Source organism: Podarcis vaucheri (assembly GCF_965113315.1).
Source record: "Podarcis vaucheri genome assembly, chromosome: 11".
In the NCBI taxonomy this organism is placed as follows: domain Eukaryota; kingdom Metazoa; phylum Chordata; class Lepidosauria; order Squamata; family Lacertidae; genus Podarcis; species Podarcis vaucheri.
Genome location: NC_138749.1, coordinates 57,623,340 through 57,646,184, shown reverse-complemented (window position 1 = coordinate 57,646,184; position 22,845 = coordinate 57,623,340). Strand labels below are relative to the sequence as shown.

General features: G+C 43.4%; 2 protein-coding genes across 9 annotated transcripts in view; one reads left to right on the top strand and one right to left on the bottom strand.

The window, feature by feature from the left end:
* ERCC6L2 (ERCC excision repair 6 like 2) overlaps positions 1–22,845 on the top strand; it is a 291,509-nt gene that overhangs the window by 154,981 nt on the left and 113,683 nt on the right. The window lies entirely within an intron of this gene.
* HSD17B3 (hydroxysteroid 17-beta dehydrogenase 3) overlaps positions 11,456–22,845 on the bottom strand; it is a 42,288-nt gene continuing 30,898 nt past the window's right edge. For both annotated transcript variants that reach the window (XM_082241662.1, XM_082241661.1), the window contains exons 10-12: positions 18,211–18,276; positions 12,772–12,921; positions 11,456–11,912 (exon numbers count right to left, since the gene is read on the bottom strand). In XM_082241662.1, the coding sequence (XP_082097788.1) occupies positions 11,802–11,912; positions 12,772–12,921; positions 18,211–18,276 (327 nt within the window). In that variant the 3' untranslated portion in view covers positions 11,456–11,801. The remainder of the gene's footprint in view (positions 11,913–12,771; positions 12,922–18,210; positions 18,277–22,845) is intronic.

Sequence of the window (22,845 nt, the reverse complement as noted above, 5' to 3'; positions counted from 1 at the left end):
GCATGACAGGGTTTGCCTCACTGGCTCAGGGTATGTGTGTGTGTATCAGAATCCATGTTGTGATTGCGGCATGTCATGCGAACTTTGCTGGTTGGGTAGGGTTATCCGACTTGTGGAGCGCATTTCCCCTATGAGAACCAGTGGTACAGTTTGGTAATCCCCCCCCCCCCCCCGGTTTACATGTCAGTGCTGGATTTACGTATAAGCTAAACAAGCTATAGCTTAGGGCTATAGGACTCTCTTGGGGTCGCCCCCAAAAAATTAAAGGAAAAAAAACCACCTGGATGTACATTTCCAAAATACAGTGGTACCTCAGGTTTAGGTTAAATACGTTTCAGGTTACAGACTCCGCTAACCCAGAAATAGTACCTCGGGTTAAGAACTTTGCTTCAGGATGAGAACAGAAATCGTGCTCCAGCAGCGCGGCAGCAGCAGGAGGCCCCATTAGCTAAAGTGGTGTTTCAGGTTAAGAACAGTTTCAGGTTAAGTACGGACCTCTGGAACAAATTAAGTACTTAACCCGAGGTACCACTGTATAAGATAAAAAAACAAATAAATTAAAACCTACATATGGCAACAGTGTTTTGTGTTGTGCAGGCTCCTATGATGTAAGTAATGGGCCTCGCCTGCTCCCTAAAATATCACTGGTTTGCTCCTTTCTATATATAGGGTGCCTACATTCTGCATGGACTGGTCGCATGGCAACATGTGCCAATGGCTTTAGATACCTGTTAGGTCCATAAATTACCATATAGCATATATTCAACACAAAAAACAGTGACAATTTGTTGTTGACAAAGGGCAGCTGGACATATAAAGGGCCCCATTACCTTCAGCAGCTTAGGGCCTCACCAAAGCTAAATCTGGCCCTGTCTATATTATTGCACTGACTTCAAAATGCGGTGTGCAGGCATTGCTGGTTGCCTTCCTGAGCATTAAGCCAAGTGGGGCCTTGGCTTCTGCCTAAATGGTGCCACTGGCAACAACCTGAGGTTGCTCAAGCCCAGCTTTTCTTCCTTCTCATCTGAAGAATGACTGCAGATCCTACTTTGCATTTGTGTGGGTGTTGTGGTGTCATTTTGGGGTGAAATAATAAAAGCAATCACTCACTTGCTTGGGTGGGTGGTGTTTTCGTGCACGTGTATTCTGAAGCGGGACGCGGGTGGCACTGTGGGTTAAACCACAGAGCCTAGGACTTGCTGATCAGAAGGTCGACGGTTCGAATCCCAGTGACGGGGTGAGCTCCCGTTGCTCGGTCCCTGCTCCTGCCAACCTAGCAGTTCGAAAGCACATCCAAGTGCAAGTAGATAAATAGGTACCACTCTGGCGGGATAGTAAACTGCGTTTCCATGCACTGCTCTGGTTCGCCAGAAGCGGCTTCATCATGCTGGCCACATGACCCGGAAGCTGTACGCCGGCTCCCTTGGCCAATAAAGCGAGATGAGCGCTGCAACCCCAGAGTCAGTCATGACTGGACCTAATGGTCAGGGGTCCCTTTACCTTTACCTTTATTCTGCAGCACGTCATTAACACCACAATAGTGAATTAGCTGTGGATCACTACTGGACTGGCCACACATCGTTCTGCTTTATTTCGTTGTTATATTTTGCCCCAGTGTTGCTGTCAGAGCACTTTTGTGCTATAGCACAACCAAACAGGACAAAGAACATCTGTGGTATGAAAAGTTATTGGGATTCAGTAGGAAGCTTCAGCTTCAGCAGGAAGCTACAGGACTTGCATGGATTGGAAATGAAGGAGGATGTTTACCATAAAACCTCTGCAGGTGTCAATAGTATTGAAAATGGAATTTCTGCCCTGATACCATCATGAGCACACATTCTCAGGAACGCACAATAAAAAGGACTTTCGGAGGGACAGCTTGGAAATAATATAGGAATCTGCTGCTCTGATGCTATCTACGTTTAATTATATATGTCAGGACAAATATGAAGGGTGTGTGTGTGTGTGTGTGTGTGTGTGAGAGAGAGAGAGAGAGAGAGAGAGAGAGAGAGAGAATGAGTTGTAACCTTTCCCTCAAGGCCATCATGATAAAATGTAAAAATATTATCCCATCTTAAAAGTTAAGTCCTAACAAATTACAGTACGTAATGCGCATGCAATGGGAGGTTAATGGGAGGTTGCCTATTTTTTAAAACAACAATCACAGAGGAAGCCAGGTCCAAAGTAAGTAGGTGGATTATTTTTTAATAGGTCATAGGATGAAATGCAACTCCAGCGAGAATTATCCACAGCTCATTGCCATTCGATAGCTCTTTGGTATTTCCCCCTCCCCTTTTTTTAAACTGAAGGATCACAACATTGTCAACCAAAGCTTAGGCAACAAATCCATCGCTGATTGACTATTGTAATGTGAGAAGCAAGCGGGGGGGGGGACGGGACGGGACTTCATGGCTGTAATCCAACAGAGGAAGCACAGAGCAATTGCAGGGATGTGCAGGTACCTTGCTAAAGAAAGCTGAAACCCCAGCAAGCAACTGGCAGGAGGGGAAGGGGAAGGCTGTTGAACTAAAGTCACCCCCTTCTCCAGTCCCTTTCCGAGCAGACTGGCAGCATATGAGCTTCTAAAATAAAAATAAAAATGCTAGATATGCTCAGCCTCACTACTGGAACAGGCAGGAGAATTGTGCTGTGTCTTCCCATCCAGCAATGTGTGTGCATGTCTGATTTCACATGTATCTTGTCCCTAGCGGAGTGGGGCACATCAATGATTCCAGACCACCATAAAACTAGGGCACTGTCAAGTCCCCTTCATACATTATTTTTAATATGCATTCATGACTGTTTGTGTTCATGATGGTATCAAGCCATTTATACACAATCACACTTTGAATACTGTTCGTGACTGCAGAAGTTTCAGGGTGGCATACGGCTTTGTTTCCATTTAGTAGATGTCCCGTAGGTACCTGCTGAAAACTTTTTTCGGCCACCAATGTTCTGTTGTGCATGTGTTTTGTCCTGCATTTGTTGTGCCTCTTCAGGTAGCGATGGTGCCCCGGCTGAAACCTGCACAATAAACTCCCAGGCTTAGCACCGCAATGTGCTTCCTGCTTTGTGTGTGAGTGTCAGACACACAGAGAGAGCGAGAGTTTACAAGTACAGCAATCCTACACCCAATTTCTTGCCTGAGCTCAATAGACTTACTTCTGAGTATGCATGCATGCATAGAATTGCATTGTAAACATACTAGGCTCAGCATTCCTCTCCTCGATTTCACCAGTCTGGACTCAGGCCCTCCAAGTGTCCCTATTTTCCAGGGACAGGACCGGATTTACAGACGTCATCCCAGTTTCAGATATGATCCTGAAATGTCCCACTTTTCCTTAGGATGTCCCTATTTTCATCGGAGAAAAGTTGAAGGGTTTGGAGTTATGTGACCCCCTGAGCCAAGGAGATAAGTAACTTTACAACCTTTAGAATGTATCTGTATAGGGAACAGTTTTTTTATATATATATAAAATATTTATTAAAGGTTTTAGACAATATATCACCAAACACATAAAACACCGTCACCAACATAAAACAAACAGAACAGAAAAAAGCAAAGAATTAACACACAATAGATAAAATACAACATAATTAATTTCCAAAAAACCATATTTCCATAACCTTCCTTTAGGACTTCCTCACATCTCCCTTACCTGCGTTCCCAGTTATAAGATTAAGTCAGCAATGCTTCACCTTCTTTCAACTCTTGCTTTGTGATTTTCAAATATTATGTCTCCAATTTTAATTTTTTTTTATCAAATACTTGAGTATTTAAGTTTGACATATTAATAAAAGTTTCATCCTTGTTCTTATAAATCACTTATTTTCATACTTCTTTCAACTAGGTTACTGATGCCAAATTATTTTCTATCCTGCATCATCTTAACATTCATACAATTTACAATGTTTTTGCAAATAGTCCTTAAACTTTTTCCAATCCTCTTCCACTGTCTCTTCTCCCAGGTCCCGGATTCTGCCAGTCATTTCTGCCAATTCCATATAGTCTATCAGTTGTGTCTGCCATTCTTCCAGAGTGGGCAAATCTTGGGTCTTCCAGAAAGTTTTTTTAAAAAAATGTTTAATGTTTTAGGATGTTTTTATATATGCTGGAAGCCGCCCAGAGTGGCTGGGGAAACCCAGTCAGGTAGGGAAGAAGAAGAAGAAGAAGAAGAAGAAGAAGAAGAAGAAGAAGAAGAAGAAGAAGGGAATAGGATGTCCCTATTTTCATTGGAGAAATGTTGGACGGTATGTGGACAGTCCCATTTTTGATGTAGTTTTTGTTGGCTTTTTGCAGTATAGTAACGCTGCAGAGAGCTTGCTGGGGAGATCATGCATTAAAAAGAAAGGACTCAAAAAGTACTTAAAGGTTTTAATAAGAAAAACAAAAACTCCATTTACACTAAATACATCAACAAACCAGACCCAACCACCAACCCATCCCCCAGGGTAATGGGAGAGCTAGGTGCTGCTCCTTATATACTCTACCCAAATGCTGACACGCCTTAATCAAATACAACTCAGCAGCACCTGCTATGTTTCACAGCTGTAAAGCTGGGTCTCGTTATCTTGCTTTGGCCCTTGCTCCGGCCCCTTAAAGACATACACATGGAGTGGAACAATGATGAACCTTTACATTTAAAGAAACCATTCAACAGTTTTGCACTCAAGCAAATTCCCACCATATGGAGAACGGACTCTCAGGGAGATCTAGCTTATCTTTCCCCCTGAACTGCTCCTTTTCTATATTTTGGAAACTGTTTTTGCATGCGGGTGGCTGAGGGAAGCTTTTGTTGTATAAGCCCTCACATGTTCATCGTCTCCTCTATAGCTGCAAGAACAAGGCCACAGAAGAAAGTGAGCGAGAGGCCGGTGGGTGGAAGTTGCCTGCTTGGAACTAGTAACATAAAACAATATTGCCCTCTAGTGGGTTCATGACAAGTTATTTGTCAGGCCATTCAAGTGAAATAGGATGCAGCAGCAGCCAACTAAATGTGTTTCGGATCAGGATGGCAGAGAGAGAGAATAGGTTATCTCTTTTATGCAACCAATGTTTATTTGTTAGGAAAAACAAGCATGCTTTCCATTAATGTTTCATCATGTTCTTCTGTACCACAAAGAGTATGTGTGTTTTGCTTAAGCCTGGAGACAGATCTGCAGAACTGCTTACGTTGTGGAAAAATATTGTGTTTCTTTATTCCCAGGTGTTCCTTCACTCCAGCATCCCTAGCTGTAACTTGAAACCTGCACAGCACTCAGAAGATTATTGATCTATTAAGGCTGCTATCTCTTCCACCTATGGATGGGGAAGAAATTTAATTTTTGTTAATTTTTAAACCAAGATATGAATGGAAACACAATCGCCCTTTGAAATTCACACTAACCGATTGAGTTCTTACAAACGCAGAACCCGTATTATGTGGCACCTGTAATTCCACTGGCTGAAGCAGTCAAACAGGCATCTGTGGAGTAAGGTGATCTCATAGGTAAACTGGTCTCAAGGGCTTTATACGCAAATAGTAACACCTTGAACTTGGCCTGGTAGCAAACTGGCAACCAACGAAGATCTCTGAGCACAGGTGTTCTCAGTGTTATATGCTGACAAAGCCTCACTCCTGTCAGCAGTTGTGCTCCAGCATTTTCGCACTAACTGCAGTTTCTGGATCAAGCATGACGGAAGCCCCACATAGAGTGCATTGAAGTAATCTGGTCTTGAAGCATGAACTACTGTGGCAAGGAATGCATGCCCTCCAACATTTCTCCGATGAAAACACAGGTGTCCCCTCCAACATTTCTCCAATGCAAATAGCAGGTGGCGCTGTGGTCTAAACCACAGAGCCTAGGACTTGCCGATCAGAAGGTCAGTGGTTCGAATCCCCGTGACAGAGTGAGCTCCCGTTGCTCGGTCCCTGCTCCTGCCAACCTAGCAGTTCGAAAGCACGTCAAAGTGCAAGTAGATAAATAGGTACCACTCTGGTGGGAAGGTAAATGGCGTTTCCATGCACTGCTCTGGTTCACCAGAAGCGGCATAGTCATGCTGGCCACATGACCCAGAAAGCTGTCTGCGGACAAAATGCCGGCTCCCTTGGCCAGTAAAGTGAGATGAGCGCCGCAACCCCAGAGTCGTCCGCGACTGGACTTAACAGTCAGGGGTCCCTTTACCTTTACCTTTAAGGAAAAGTGGGGCATTCTGGGATCAAATCAGAAACCAGGACAGTTTCTGTAAATCCAAGACTGCCCCTGGAAAACAGGGACACTTGGAGGGTCTGGAATGGCCATAGCTGTGAAACCAGGCACAGTTTGTAAAAGGCTCTTCTAGCTGCTGGCGTGTTTATTGCAATTTCAGTCTCTGGGCAATCCCTCAAATATGTGAGAATGTTAAGGACAGTAGGAAAGGATATATTGAATAAGTATTATCCTTCCTTCACTCATGCTAGTGAATATAATAATAATTATTATATAGTGAAGCCTATAATAATTATAATAATAATTATTATAGTGAAGTCATGTAGCAGTCTCTTAGTTAAGATTATTTCCTGGTGTCCCCTTTAATCCTACTTAAAAGTATAAAGACACAAAAGTCTTTCTGAGCAAAGTAACAAAAGGTTTACTCACTTTATTTCAGTTCACGATATGATCCCTGAAAGGCAGACTCTACTTGGTAGTTACACAAAGAAACTGTGAGTTTATTTCCTATGGAGACCGAACTCATGTGCTGCTAGCTGGGAACCAGCAGACAGCAAAAATTACATTGAGAGAATACAAACTGGCTGCAGGAGAGCAGCATGGCAGCAAGAGATAGGACAAGACAAGAAGACAAGAAGACAAGAAGACAACAGACAAGAAGACAAAACAGACTGATCAAGACTCAGAAAATAGCTGCATGACTGGGCTCTTTTATGGAGTCATCCACACGCCACAATCAGCAGCACTGATTCCACATTTAACCACCACCACCCCGGTCTGGAAGCACCCTCAGATAATCCGTCTGGAATTTACTCAGTTAAATGCTGGTTTAGGTTCTTGATTGATGTTGCCTTGAGATTAATGCAGCCAGTCTGTGTGCTTGCTGCTGCTGCTCGTCTTATAATGCCTGTTCATGCAGGTCATTTGCGAATAAGAGGCAATATATATTTCTGGTGGAAACCATCCCAGGCAGATTGAGCTGTGTAAAGGCTGACATGAATTCACAGGGTTTGGGGAAAGGAAGAAGCCAAAATGCTGTTCTTCAGGATCAGATTAGATGTGATTTTAATTGCATTTTTGTATCCTGAGCTTGCCATCGGCTACATATTTCTTCACAAAAGCATCAGCAGGGGACAATGTCTTCCAGGACAGAAGCAGGGTATAGGGAGAGTTGCTATTTGCCCATTTTTATTTTTTAAAACAATTTCTTGTCAGAAATACCATCTAACCTTAAGCATACAATGCATTGAGAAGGCAATCAGCTTTCGCAACCAGCGACTCGTTTCAAGGCAACAAAGTATTACTTTTTCAGATTTTCTAAATAGCCCCAAATGATAAGTTCACTATCAGCCCTTCTTGCATTTTTCGCGAAAACAATTGTGTTACTGTTGAAAGTATTTTTATGGAATAGGGGAAAACAACAGACCAGCACTACAGAAATTTCTGTACCAGTCGATCTCATTAAACAGAAGTGACATTGTATCTGTGCCACACAGTTTTGACAAATTAGCAGAAATAAGATTTCTGCCGCCACCCTCCCCTTATTGGAAAATTAATGCCATAGTGATTCCTATTCTCATTGCTCCTCTCCCTGATCAGAACTGTGGTGAAATTACATGGAACCCTCTCATAGGGTTGTTGTGTGGATAAAATAAGAGGATGAATAACCCTGAGTAACTGGGAGGAAGGGTGGGATATATATTTTTTGAAGTGTAATCAAAATAGTGTAGTATTCATGTGGTTACTTTACCACAAAGTGGTCAGCAGTTGTTTGAATTATCGTGGCACTATAAACGTGGCTTTTGTTGTATGTTGTGCATTTCGAAGAGAAAGATGCTGAATTCTTTATGGACTCTCAGCATGCGGAACTGGTCATGAGGAAAAATGGGCCAATGGCTGATTTTGCCATAAGAGAAATACCGGTAATTTCCTTGAAGGAAGAGCTGCTCCATGGCTCAAGAATCTTTGCTTTCCGAAGCAGGAAATCCAAGAGTGCTCACCTCAGCAAGTGAAAAACATAGGGATTTATTTATTTATTTATTCAATTTATATCCCCGCTTTCTTCCAAAAAGCTGGTTCTAACCCACTTCTCCATTTATCCTCAAAACAACTCTATAAAGTAGATTAGACAGAGAGACTGTGGCTGGCATAAGGGCACCGAGTTGGCTGCACAGCTGAGTGGAGATGTGAATCCTAGCCTCAAAGATCCTAGTCCAGTACTCTAACCACTACCCCACACTGCGGTTTTAAAAATGGGGTTTCTTTTGTGTGTGTGTGTGTGTGTGTGTGTGTGTGTGTGTGTGTGTGCCATCTTACTCTGTGATCTTCTGAAACTGAGTAGGCCATACTAAGGTAAATTCCAATCTGTTTTTTCTTCCTTATTGGCATTTGCGGCAAGCACATCTCATGGGAAGGAGAGAACTCCTGATATAAACGCAGTGTAATGTAGCGGTTAGAATATTGAACGGAGACTGGAAGAATCTGAATTCAAATCTTCACAAACTCGGTGAATTCACTGCGTGTACCCGCCTTCAGCCTGAACTGCCTCACAGGATTATCATTAAGGATAAATGTGATCAGAAAACAATGTGCAAAACCCTGAGCTCGTTAGAATAAAGGTGGAATACAAAGGGGCGCGGGTGGCGCTGTGGGTTAAACCACAGAGCCTAGGGCTTGCCGATCAGAAGGTCGACGGTTCGAATCCCCGCGATGGGGTGAGCTCCCGTTGCTCGGTCCCTGCTCCTGCCAACCTAGCAGTTCGAAAGCACATCAAAGTGCAAGTACATAAATAAGTACCGCTCCAGCGGGAAGGTAAACAGCATTTCTGTGCGCTGCTCTGGTTCGCCAGAAGCGGCTTTGTCATGCTGGCCACATGACCTGGAAGCTGCACGCCGGCTCCCTTGGCCAATAAAGCGAGATGAGCGCCGCAACCCCAGAGTCGGCCACGACTGCACCTAATGGTCAGGAGTCCCTTTACCTTTACCTTACAAAGGTGATAAATAAAAATATTTTCCAGCAATAGCTGACTTATCTTAGAATAGTTGTTGTATAAAACAATAGATTAATAACCCCAGTGTCATTTTCAATAGCTCAGAGAGCTGTAATAGACAGATTCCTGGCTTTATCATTTCAACAAGGTCAAGCGATGGGGGGATTTAAGACAAGTGTGAGAAAAAGTCTCTGTGTATTTCATTATCTTGTCATTGCTTTTGCAGTTGCATTTGGCACAGAAACCCAGCTGAATTTTTCTAAGCAGCTACTTTTGGAAAAGGCATGTATCCTGAAAATACGTGCCGCCATTCCAGCTCCAAGGCCCAATCTGCCCTAGATCGTCCCAGAAGTTCCTTCAGGCTTTGCTGCGACACCACAATAAAGTATTTCAGGCAAACGGCACATCAAATTCTTTCTCTTGCGGGTGGTCTTTTGAGAACAGTAGGGCCCTGTCTGTCCTGCCAGTCATGATAATAAGAGTGTTTACAACACTGGAGATCAATGGTTCACTTAAGCAAAAAGATTTACTGCACTGTAAATTGCTTGTCTAGACAGATTTGCTGCTCTGATCTCTGTAAAAGTAAATCTTTGACTCTCTTAAGGCTGCAATCCTCAAGCCACTTACCCCAGAAAAGTCCTACTAACTAGGGTGGGATTACACCACAGCAAGTGACTGCAGAACTGAAGCGTGATCTGCCAGGCTGGGAGCACATTGTACATGGTCATGGGTTAAAAGCAGTTTCCCATCCTCTTAATCTGCTTTTCTTTGTGACTGACAAAGTGCAAATATTCTGCACGAAGCCATGTCCCCTTGAGGCAAGCTCAGCGACTGGAAAGTCTCAAAATGTAGTACACCTGACTGAGCAGTTGACCTTTTTCTTGCAATTTCCTAGGGAAATACTGGCACCCTGTTTCCTGTGAGAGCTCATCCAAGATGCCACCAACATCGTCTTATGAGTCTAAGGCAGGCATAGGCAAACTCTGGCCCTCCAGATGTTTGGGACTACAATTCCCATCATCCCTAGCTCACAGGACCAGTGGTCAGGGATGATGGGAATTGTAGTCCCAAACATCCCAAACATCTGGAGGGCTGGAATTTGCCCATGCCTGGTCTAAGGTCTTGAAAGCTACTGACATCATGCCTTTCCTGGTTTGTCTTTTTTTGAAAGTAAAAAGCCCCTTACAGGAGTGTCAACTTGGTCCTGTGATTGTGGGTGCCCAAGGCTATGGGTGCCATCCAGTATGGCCCTGGCACCAAAATTCTGTGGGCACTCAGGGCCCCATATGTCTCTAGAATATCACAACAGTTCAGGCAAAAGGATCCAACAGCGAGCTCATCACAAGTGATGGACTGAACCAAACCCAAATAAATGTTGAGAAATTAACTATAAACTAGGCCACATTTCACTGACGTTTTAATGTTTGTTATGTGGGTTTAAAAATGGAGGCAATGAACATAAAACAGTAAAACCAAAAGCAAACGAAGTGTAATATTCTTTAGTTTATAAGACGCATTTATTAGTTTATCCTACTGGATATTAGCCATAACAGATGTATTAGTTAACAGTAGTTTGATAGTCTACGACTCGGCTCAAACTAGGCAAGATCACTACATTATAGATCAGCTAAGTTACCAGCCTGAAATGTTTAATTGGTTAATTGGTTAGATTAATAAACACTTTTAACCAAGTAAGAAGGTGTTCCTGATTTTAAAATTTATATATCATTTTAATACAAATCTTAATAACTGCACATAGAAAATACCATTTTAAAAGAGGCGGTTTTTCTAAGATGGTGCCTACTATGAAACATGTGTCATATTAGCTTCAAGCAGAGAAATTGTGCAACCTGATTCAGGACATTTGCTTTTGTCCACATGCAACTTTAATCAATTAATTAATATTTATTAAGTCATATGATCAAACAGCTAAGATTTGTTGACTGTGGGCGTAGCGTGGGGGGTGCAGGGGGGCGGGCCGCACCGGGCGCAACATCTGGGGGTTAGGGTTAGGGGGCGCAAATTACTTGTCTTGCGCCGGGTGCTGACAACCCACGCTACGCCACTGGTCCCACAAAGCACTCATTTCTCCTGCTTGCTCCTCCTAATAACTAATAGAGTCCAACCCTTCGCAGGGCTGGAGCTGACGGAAGTTTAGACCAAAACATCTGGAAGTCATTAGGCTGGTTGAACCTGTTTTTCACCCATGCTGGTGGAAAGAGCTTCTGGACACGCTCTTTGAGCCCCCCCTCCTCCACCATCTCCTCAAAAACTCTCTTCATATTTTTACATTTTAATTCTTTCAGACGTAGTGAAATAAATCTTCAGAACAATACTACACTGTTGTGATCAATGTTAAGATCAAATCAACATCAAAATCAATGTTGCAAAAATCAAATTACATCTAAGCGTGCGCCATCTGTAAACTCTGGCTCCAAAGCGACTACAGAAGCAGAAATACTTAATATATGGCATTGAAACAGGTAAAAAAAAAAGACAGTGGTTGAAGGGCTCTTCTTACTCATAATGAAAGCCTTTCAACGAATCAAGCTCACTCCTGGCATGTTCATACCAGACAATCCAGACTGGATCTGCAGCAACATAAGCGCCAAAGAAGGCTTTCTCAGGTACTCTTCCCATTCTTCTTCTCTTTTTCTGTATATCTAACTAGTATAGTCTCTTGTAACCAGTCACTGTGGATGATCCATTCAGGAATGCACTTTATGATCCTTGCCTTTAGAAGAAGGTATATATAAAAATGGGGAGACACATTAATATCTCATGCATATGGTTAGGTTTCATAAGATTCAGGCTGATCGTTTTTGCATGTGATTTTTACAGGATAGCACATTGTGGGTGAATGGTAAACGCTACTGCTCAGATGACGGCCTTCTCGGTGGTGGCGCCTGCCCTGTGGAACGCCCTCCCATCAGATGTCAAGGAGATAAACAACTATCTGACTTTTAGAAGACATCTGAAGGCAGCCTTGTTTGGGGAGGTTTTTAATGTTTGAAGTTTTATCATGTTTTTTAATATTCTGTTGGGAGCTGGGTTTCCGGCGGAAACCCAGCCAGATAGGCGGGGTATGTATAAACAAACAAAAAACATTATTATTATATTATTATTATTATTATTATTAATCATCTGCCTTTTTTAGGGTGGCAGTGAGAAAGGTGCAATGATGATGGGAGCTTCAAGGCCAGCTGTCTATTAGGCATCCATGCAGAGATGCTCGCACAAAAACTTGTGCTGAAGTTATAGGACATTGCCTACTTATTGTGCAATGCACCTTGTGTCTGCTTGCTCAGTCCACAAGCTGGCAAGGGGTTGGGATGTGGCAGATTGTCCACCCTTTCACTCCCTAGCCCCCTTACCCATTTAGGATTGCACCCAAGGTTGCAATCCTAATTTTCATTGGGGGATGAGTCCCACTGGACGCAGTGGGACTGACTTCAGAATGGGCATGGATAGGATTGGGCAAGAAATAATGTTATTGAAGAATAGTCTTCAAAAGCCACCAGTAGGCCCTAGATGTTGGTGATGGGGAACCCTAGCCATCTCCTTCATCTGATTAAAGTTTGCAGTTCAATTACCAAGAATTCATGAGATAAGGAGCCACATGTCTCGTCCCCAAATGTGACACACTCCAGCGATTGTCTAGCAAAGTCTTCTGCTGACTTCATGAAGATATTGGTCTCTGCCCAGTTGGTCATTGGAGTAGAGACACCCAAAGGAGTCAAAGCCTAAACCAAGAAACAAACACAGCAGCAGCAGCAACCTTTTCACAATCTTGAATGCTTTGTAGATTATAGGAGGCTTAAATGACAATTAGTGGAAAAAGCGCATTTCCTAGGATGGACTAAAGGAGAGAAATGGACATGTTTCACATAATTAAGAAGAAAGAATAGAAAATGGCAAAAACATCCAAGGTCTCCCGGTATCTCTGTCAGTGTTTGTAAAAAACCAAAAAAAAGAAGGAAAGGGTTCTGACCTCCCTTTGTCTCCTCAGTCTCCTTGTCGGCACAAAAAGAGTCCACGAGACTATCCTTGCAGAGTTTTATTCTTAAAAGTCCTTGTGCAAAACACGACTGAATAACTATACACACCAGCACCAACCAACCCAAACACCAGCCACAGCACAAACTAACATTTCTCACTTATATATACAACCTGCTGCAAGCCGCTGAGTCATGCTGACCCAGCTTTATTCGCATTAAAGAAACAGCGACCATTTTAGCCGTGACACCCCTTCTGTTTCTTAAATGCGAAAAACCCCAACAGAAACAATACATACATACATTATATACATAAACCCAGTTTTGTCATCAATTCATTATGGCATGTTGCTGGCAAAGGCTTGGTAAACAAATCAGCAATATTATCTTGTGACTGACAATACTCCAGTTTGATTACCCCATTCTGTACACAATCTCTCACATTCGCATAACGGATAGCAATATGTTTTTGATGCGGATTTCATTATTTCCGAGCCCGCTAATGCAATGCACGATTGGCTATCTTCATACACTTGGATAGGCAAATCTACTTTACAATCTAGATCTTTTAGTATCTGTATAAACCATATGATTTCATTGCATGCTAGCGACAGGATCCCATATTTTGCCTCACAGGATGAGGTCGCAACAAATCCTTGTTTCTTTGACTTCCATCCAATTATGGAATTGGCAAACATTATAACCATTCCACTTGTAGATTTTCTAGTAGCTACACAGCTTCCCCAGTCCGCATCAACAAACACTTCTAGTTTTTCATCTTGTGTACTAGATATCTTTAAACATACATTTAATGTCCCCTTTAGATATCTGATAAGCCTTTTCAAAGCACACCAATCGGCAGTACTGGGTTTAGATACACGTTGGCTCAGAACATTTGTAGCACATGCAATGTCTGGCCTTGACCACTGGCTTAAATACAACAGTGATCCTATTTTTGAGTGATACAACTCAGGCTGATCAAATTCATCATCACACAGTGTCTTTGGGAAATCTGGTGTCATGGGAGTTTGAACTGGCTTGCAGTTTTCCATGCCAAACTGCTCTATCAAATGAAGAATTTTCTCTTTCTGACTCAATAGGAAGCTTCCATCAGCTTCCTGCCTTACTTCTACTCCCAAGTAATTGCTTACAGGCCCTAAGGCTTTAAGCTTAAACCTCTTTTCTAGTTGACTTGTGAGCTTCTGGATCTCATCTGTGGAACTCCCTGCCACAAGCAAATCATCAACAAAGACTAAGAGCATTAGATATTTGTTGCCTGTCCCCTTGGTGTACAAGCATGGATCAGCCACACTCCTTTTAAAACCAAGTTTTACAAGGGCTTCATTTAAACACTGGTTCCAACACCTTCCACTTTGCTTGAGACCGTAAACAGCCTTTCTCAAACGCCAGACTGCACCATTCTCCTCTTCAAACCCAGGGGGTTGCCTCATTAACACTTCATGGTCTAAATTTGCATGCAGATATGCAGCATCAACATCAAAATGGTGCACTGCTAGTTGTCTTACAGCAGCAATGGAAAGCATTAAACGAAAAGTTTCACTCTTTACAGTGGGAGAAAACACTTCATCATAACTCTCCCCTTTAATTTGAGTGAACCCTCTGGCTACTAATCTGGCTCGAAAACGTGGTTCCCCAGATGCAAGGGTTTTCCTTTTATAAACCCACTTGCATGACACCACTCTGCCACCAGGTGGCGGCATTATGACCTCAAACACTTTGTTACGTTTAAAAGAGTCCATTTCTTCTTTCATAGCTTGTTCCCACAAAGCACGTTCCCCAGGGGGTAAGTCTAAGACTTCATTATAACTCTGTGGTTCCACACAACTCACACTGCATACTCTCACTCCTCCTAGGGTCAAACGCTGAGGAGGTACACCCTTGTTTGAACGCTGGGAGCGCCTAGGCACAACTACTTCTTTTTCCCCCCTTATCTCTGGCTCTTCTTCCTCTTCCTCTGGAGAAGTATTATCTATTGCCACATGTTTTGGGGAAATCTGTGCCTCCTCCTCATCCTGCTCCTGTGTTGCCAATGGCTGAGAAGAAGCCTCTTCTCTTACTTGCAGGGGCAGTAGGCAATCAGGGTTGGCATGGATCGCAGTCCATCTGTCCTGGTCAGCAAAGTCTGCACTTCGTGACAGAACCACGCGTCCTGGGCGTAAATTGAAACGCCACCCTTTGCCATAGGACTGATATCCCACAAACCGCAGTTTCTGCGCTCTAGCGCCCCCTTTCTGGCGCTGAGCTTTGGGAATGTTTACATGTGCCCAAGAACCCCAGTTATGGAGCATTGTCCACTCTGGTTCTTTCCCAAACAACACACGATATGGAATATCTTTTATAGAGCTAGACCAGGTTCTATTAATCAAAAAGTTCGCGGTCAGAAAAGCCTCGCCCCACAGCCTATGGTTGTGGCCCAATCCTGCATCCACTAGCAGGCAGTCCTTTACTGACTGTATCACAGCCCCACGTCTTTCACACAGACCATTTTCAGCAGGGCTATAAGGGTTAGTCAAACGGTGAGTGATCCCCTTACGTCGCAACCATGCCCCAAATTGTTTGTTCAGAAATTCTCCGCCCCTATCTGTTTGCAGCTGCACAACAGGCCGAGCGAAGAGCTTTTCAGCTTGGGCAACCCATTCTCTGAATGTGGGGAAACACTCAGATTTCTGCTTTAACAAAAACAGCCAACTAAAACGTGATTTGTCATCTATTACCAGAAAAACATATCTGGCGCCCCCTTCAGTCTTCTGTGGAAAAGGGCCTATCACATCACAATGGACAAGTTCTAAAACCTCTTTAGATACTCTGTCGCTTTTAGAAGCCACAGGCTTCCTCTTAGATTTGGCCATTTTACATACATTGCAATCTAGGAAACAGTTACAGCTATTTACTTTTAGGTTCTTGCACACCTTTTGCATTTCTGAAAGCACACGGAAATTGGCGTGACCCAGTTTTCTGTGCAGTTGATGTACACACCCCTTATGAACTGGCAAATTATCCTGAACCACCTGGGCTGCTTTAACAGGCTTGTCCTGCATTACATATAACCCATTTTCCAACTTTGCATGGCCACATACCTGAGTTCCATTCTTTATCAGACAGCCATCCTGCGTGAACTTAACGCTATACCCTGCATTAATCAAACAGCTTACAAACAGTAAACAATAGTCCAAACTGCTGACAAACAGAGTCTCTGGTAGAGTAGTGTTCAAGCACTGCAGGAAACATGTTCCCTGGCCATCAATTTTGCTTCTACGACCATCAGCAAGATAGATTGAGTCTTTTCCATCAGCTGGCTTCTCCAGGGTCTTAAAGTCCTCCCGACGGTTGCAGATAATCCTGCTGCTCCCAGAGTCCAGCAACCATGTTCCCCGAGGTATCTTTCTCTCCTCTCGAGAAAACGCAGACACAAACTGAGCAGAACGCGTGTTCTTCTTCTCTGAAGAGAACCCCTTCTGCTTACGTTTCTGTGTCGATTGCTGTCTCTGCTCCACGTCGTCTCCTGGAAGTCTTGCCCTGCATTGACATTGGAGATGCCCGGGTTGGTTGCATCTATAGCACCTCCTCACCGCCATGGCCAAGTCCAAACCTTGGCGTTGCTCCATTGGCAGATTCTGCTGCTGGCCCCCTCGGCTGTAACTCCTCCGTTCTTGGAGTTCAGCCTGTCTATCTGACCTTCTTTCTGCTTCTTCGGTCAATCTTCCAACCACATACTCAAGGGCCAGATCTCGGGGACGCATACTCTCCATGCTGTTAATCACAGGCAACCAGCTTTCAGGCAAACTTGAAAGGATAATGTAGGTTTGGTCAGTCTCATCATAACGCTTACCTCTCTGCTGTAGTTGAAGAAACAGAGATTTCAGCGTTTGAAGATGAGTTGCCAAACTCTCACCTACTTTCATAACAGTCCTGAACAGCCTTCTGGTCAGAGAAATGATAGTTCCAGCAGTTTCTCTGACATGCATTGCCCTTAATAAATTCCAGCACTCAAACGCTGTGCTGGCATTTGCTACATGCAATAACTGAGAGTTGCTCAAACACAGCATAATTTGGGCACGGGCCCTTTCATCTAGCCGTTTTTTCTCAGCAGAGTCCCGTCTCAAAACCTCAGTTTCAACACAGTCCCATAGTCCATCTCTCCTTAACAACTGCTGCATTTTAATTGACCAACTCAGCCAGTTGCTCTCTGAGAGAAGTTCAAAAGGGATGCCTCCCCCAATATTTACAACTTGGGAAGACTGGAAATCTGCCATCTCTGCTGGTGCTTGCTGAGCCCCTTCTGTGGGGTCTCCAGCAATCTCTCCTGACTCTCTCTTTAGAGTCCAACTGGATGGTCCTGGCTGGCACTCACCGGCTTCTAGCTGCTGCCTCTGTTGACCCTCAGGTCCCGCCTGGCTCTGCAACTGGTGTAGCCGCTCTGTGAGTCGCCTACTGTGGCCCTCTAGCTGTTCAAACTGTTCCAGTAGCCGACGCAGAGTGCTTTCCTGATCCTCAGATCCTAGCCGCTCCAGCGTCACTGCAGACAGTTACAGCTTGCCACCAACTGCTCCAACACACAGCCACTGTCTCCGTACACCACCAGGACTCACCAGCTCCTTGCTGAAATGCTGTTAGTCGTTTTGCACTCTGCACATGCTCAGAAACACTGGGCCCATAACCTGTCAGTGTTTGTAAAAAACCAAAAAAAAGAAGGAAAGGGTTCTGACCTCCCTTTGTCTCCTCAGTCTCCTTGTCGGCACAAAAAGAGTCCATGAGACTATCCTTGCAGAGTTTTATTCTTAAAAGTCCTTGTGCAAAACACGACTGAATAACTATACACACCAGCACCAACCAACCCAAACACCAGCCACAGCACAAACTAACATTTCTCACTTATATATACAACCTGCTGCAAGCCACTGAGTCATGCTGACCCAGCTTTATTCGCATTAAAGAAACAGCGACCATTTTAGCCGTGACAATCTCATCTATGCAGACGATTTAGATTTATTGTAAAAGCAGAGAGATATAAATTACCTGTATGATAATTCCCTTTCCTTTATATTCTGCTTGAAGAACTTTGGAAAACATGCATACAAAAGCCTAGACAGACAAAATTAAATACATGTTAGTGTTTTGCACTTTAATTAATTGCCGAAACATCAAGAATCCCATCCCCACCCCCCAAACACTCTGATTTATCTTTCTTATCACTAGAGATAGAAGGATTTGTTAATTTTGGATATCCCAGTTTCTAATTTTTCCAATCTTAAATCCAGTTTGCTGGAACCATTTCTACAGCAAATTTGTGAATTTTCTTTTTAAAAAAATCCTCATGAAAATTCATCAGCATTTTAGTGTGACTTTCTCCTAATAAACACAGGTTTTGCAAGTCGTGCTTCCTCATATAGCACGATTTTGTAGTTTTTAAATGAATATATTCCTTTATATGCACACTTTTACCTAATATGTGCATTTCTGTAAACATTAGTTAGATGGAGAGCTGCATTGCCAAATTCGGATCAATGCAAATTTCAAAGGCTACATGGTGTTAAATGCTATGATTTGGGGTGATTTGTGATATGGAGGAAGAATATAAGCTTCAAAGGAATTTCTGGGTAGTCTGGCCAAACTAGGGCCGTTAAGAGAGCCACTGTGGGTCATGACCACAGACTGGAGTATCTACTCTGAAGGAGGCAAAGGGCTTCTGGGAAGAAGAAAGGGGAAGAAACAAACCAGAAGCTTTCTTATTAGGAATTTTAGGTCCAGAAATACCAAAAGAGCAGAAAAAAACTGTTTATGTACCCTACGACAGCTGTGCGGATGTTGCTAGCCCAAAGATGGAAGAGAAGAATGGTTGGCAAAGATGATGGGCTATGCCAAAATGGCAAAAATGACCAGAAAGATCAGAGATGAAAAAGATAATAAATTTAATAAAGAATGGGGGAAATTTATAAGTTACTTAAAGGAACACTTTAAACATTGGCCGGATTCTAAAAAACACACCTGCAATGTAACGAGACCTATGGTGAGAACTGAGTTTTAAGGAAGTATGGAGAACATTATAAGATGCAGTTGGAAAAGAATAATCAGGGAAACTATGGAGGGGTGGAGGGGAGTCGAAGAATTTGGAGAATAATACATGTACATGATTATGACTTATTTGTGATGCTAACTGTTAAAACTAAAAATGAATAAAAATATTTTTTTGAAGAAAGGGGAAGAATCAAATCAAATCAAAACTTTATTAGCAAAGCCAACAGGCCACAGCTGTACAAAAGTTAAAAGTGAGAATAGGGATAAAAGGAAGAAAAGAACAGACAAAAGGAGGTCCGTCGGGTGAACAGGTCTGTCACTCAGATGGTGGCCCTCAATTTCACAGCTCTCTCGATGTACCTCGCGACCTTCTCTGTTATCTGACTGTTCGTATCAGATAATAGAAAATGCAGTGTAATGTCTGTTGAACGGCCGGGGTTGGAGAGAATGAGTGGAGTAATAATCTCATTCCTTAGGTCTTTGTAAAGAGGGCAAGAAAAAAGGACGTGGGACACTGTTTCCGTGTTACCATCTCCACATGGGCAGAGTCGTTTTTCAAATGGGGTCTTTTGGTAACGACCTTCGAGTACAGCAGAGGGAAGAACATCCCATCTAGCCAATGTAAAGGCACGTCTGTATTTTGGGATGGTTAGTTTAGACAAATATGAGGCTGGAGAGTCAAAATGAGAAGGGGGAAAGTAGGTATACCATGGGCACAGTTTCTTTAAGATAGTCAGGTTGTTTTGTCGTTCGATGTCTTTCAGGCGCTGGCCTATTAGACTCTTTGCTTTGATGAGGCCCATTGATAGTAGGGACTGTGAGTGCAGACCGCATGTAAGGAGTTTTTTATGCACAGTTTTAAACCACTTGCTTTCGTGAGGGTCTTGCATTACTAACGGCAGTAGACCAGGAGGATTCAGATTAAGACGAAGCCAATAATTAAATGTTCTCTGCCAGGTCCGAGTTTCCACAGATGGAAGGCAGGCCTCGAGTCGCAATGCTGCGTTTGGAACACAGGGGGGGACACCGAGTATTTGCCTTAGAAATTTGGACTGGACAGTTTCAAGACTGGAGCAATGGGTCCCCGTCCAGATTTGCGCCCCGTACAGTAACTGCGCCAGTGGTTTTGCTTGATAAACTTCAAGGGCTGCTGGGATGTATCTGCCCCCCTTCGTATAGAAGAAGCGGGACAGCATCTTGATGCTTTGAGCAGCTTTTTCTTTGGCACATTTTTGGTGGACATCCCAGGACCCGGTCGACTGGAAAACGATACCCAGATATTTGAAGGCTTTGACTTGTTCAATTGTCTGGTTATCCATCCTCCAGCTGTACTGTCTGTGTTTCCTTGCAAAAACCATGATTTTGGTTTTCTGATAGTTTATTGCAAGTTGCTCTCTTCTACAGTATGCTGAGAATTCATCTATGAGCCTATTTAAACCTATTCTTGTTCGGGATAGGAGTATCGCATCGTCAGCGTACAAAAGCACTGATATTGCTTTGTCAGCCAGTTTGGGGGCGTGGAAGTCCGGAGATGACAAACAGTTAACCATATCATTGATGTAGATGTTGAATAGAACTGGAGCCAGGATACAGCCTTGCTTGACCCCCTTACTGACAGGAACTGGTCCTATAAGATGGCCATTTAACGAAGTTCTTACATGCAGCACCGTGTCTTTGTATAAACAGCTGATCAGAAATAATAGTCTTTTGTCTATGCTAGAGGTGCTCAATTTGTCCCAGAGTCTTACACGTGGAATTGAATCGAAAGCAGCCTTTAGATCAATAAAGGCTGCATATAACACCCCACGGGATTTTTTGGCATATTTGTCAATTAAATAGGCTAGGGTGAAGCAATGGTCTATGGTGGATCTGCCTTGCCTGAAACCCGCTTGCTCTTCCGCTAGAATAGCTTCAGTTTCCAGCCAGCTAGTTAGCTTGGTATAAAGATGTTTGGCATATAGTTTGCTGAGTATAGGCAGAAGGCTGATTGGTCTATAACTCGCCGGATCTGTCATGGGTCCTTTTTTGTAGATTGGGATAATTATTGCCTCAGTCCAACCATCTGGGAGTAAACCCGTTGAGTCGATCCAAGAAAATAAAGACGCCAGCAGGGGGGCCCACCAGCCAATGTTGGACTTCAGAAGTTCGGCAGGGATGTAATCATTCCCTGGGGCCTTGTTGTTCTTTAATTGTACGATTAAGTTCTCAACTTCCTTCGGAGTTACTGCTGGCCAATGAGGTAGGTCCTCCAGTTGAATGCATAGTTTGTAATGTTGGGCTTCCTGGTCATAGAACAAAGATTGAAAATGGCGCAACCACTCCATTGGTTCCACTGTACAGATGGAATTAGTGCGCTCCTGGTCCAGTAGACCAGATATGGTTCGCCAAAAGCAAGTAGTATCTTTCTCGTGCGATGCCTTAACCAACCTGTGCCATGCGGCTCTTTCAGCTTCCAGTTTCTTTCTCCTTAATAATTGTTTATACGACCGTCTCAGATAAATATAAGCATTAAGTAGGAGAGCAGTCCCTGATTTCCTGTATCTCCGGTAGGCTGTTCTCATTTGTCTCCTTGTTTGCCTGCACTCCAGGTCAAACCAGCTAGCTCCGTCCTTTGCCCTCTTTGTAGCGGAGCTATGTATCACTGTTGTTAAATGGGGTTTCAATCTTTCCAAGAGTAATTTAAAGCGTTCCATAATCGCAGCTGCTGAATTTCCTGATACAATAGCGGAGCGAATAAGCTTTAACTCCACTGACTGAAGAAGGAGGGTTAGGTTTTCATTCAATATTGGGGACCATTTGAGTCTTTTGGGGGCTGGTATATCCAAATTTACAGAAGGTATATATTGTGGCTCGGCAATAGAATAGTCAAAAGGCCCGCCTGCAAGCTCTAAAATTAGAGGTAGGTGATCACTCAGAGTATTATGGCCCACTTGAAACTTCCTTATAAAGCTGTGAGCAAATCTTGAGATTAAGATATAGTCTATAACACTTCCCCCAGCCTTGGAGAAATGGGTATATTCCCCGGGGCGGTCCCCCTCTATATTGCCGTTTAATATCAGCAGTTCCCTCCGTCTAGCAGCCTGCACTAAGCAGAGACCTGGGAAATTACTTCTACTATCTTTGGACAGACGTGTCGCGCCAATATCCGTCTGTTCTTCAGGGTCCAAAAATTGGTTGAAATGAGTGTGTAGACTGTTGTCATCTGTTCCTATACGAGCGTTGAAAGCTCCACACACAATGGTCAGGGCAGACGGGTAAGTAGATTCGAGTGGCTCTAAAAATGTTGGGCTTCCTGGTCATAGAACAAAGATTGAAAATGGCGCAACCACTCCATTGGTTCCACTGTACAGATGGAATTAGTGCGCTCCTGGTCCAGTAGACCAGATATGGTTCGCCAAAAGCAAGTAGTATCTTTCTCGTGCGATGCCTTAACCAACCTGTGCCATGCGGCTCTTTCAGCTTCCAGTTTCTTTCTCCTTAATAATTGTTTATACGACCGTCTCAGATAAATATAAGCATTAAGTAGGAGAGCAGTCCCTGATTTCCTGTATCTCCGGTAGGCTGTTCTCATTTGTCTCCTTGTTTGCCTGCACTCCAGGTCAAACCAGCTAGCTCCGTCCTTTGCCCTCTTTGTAG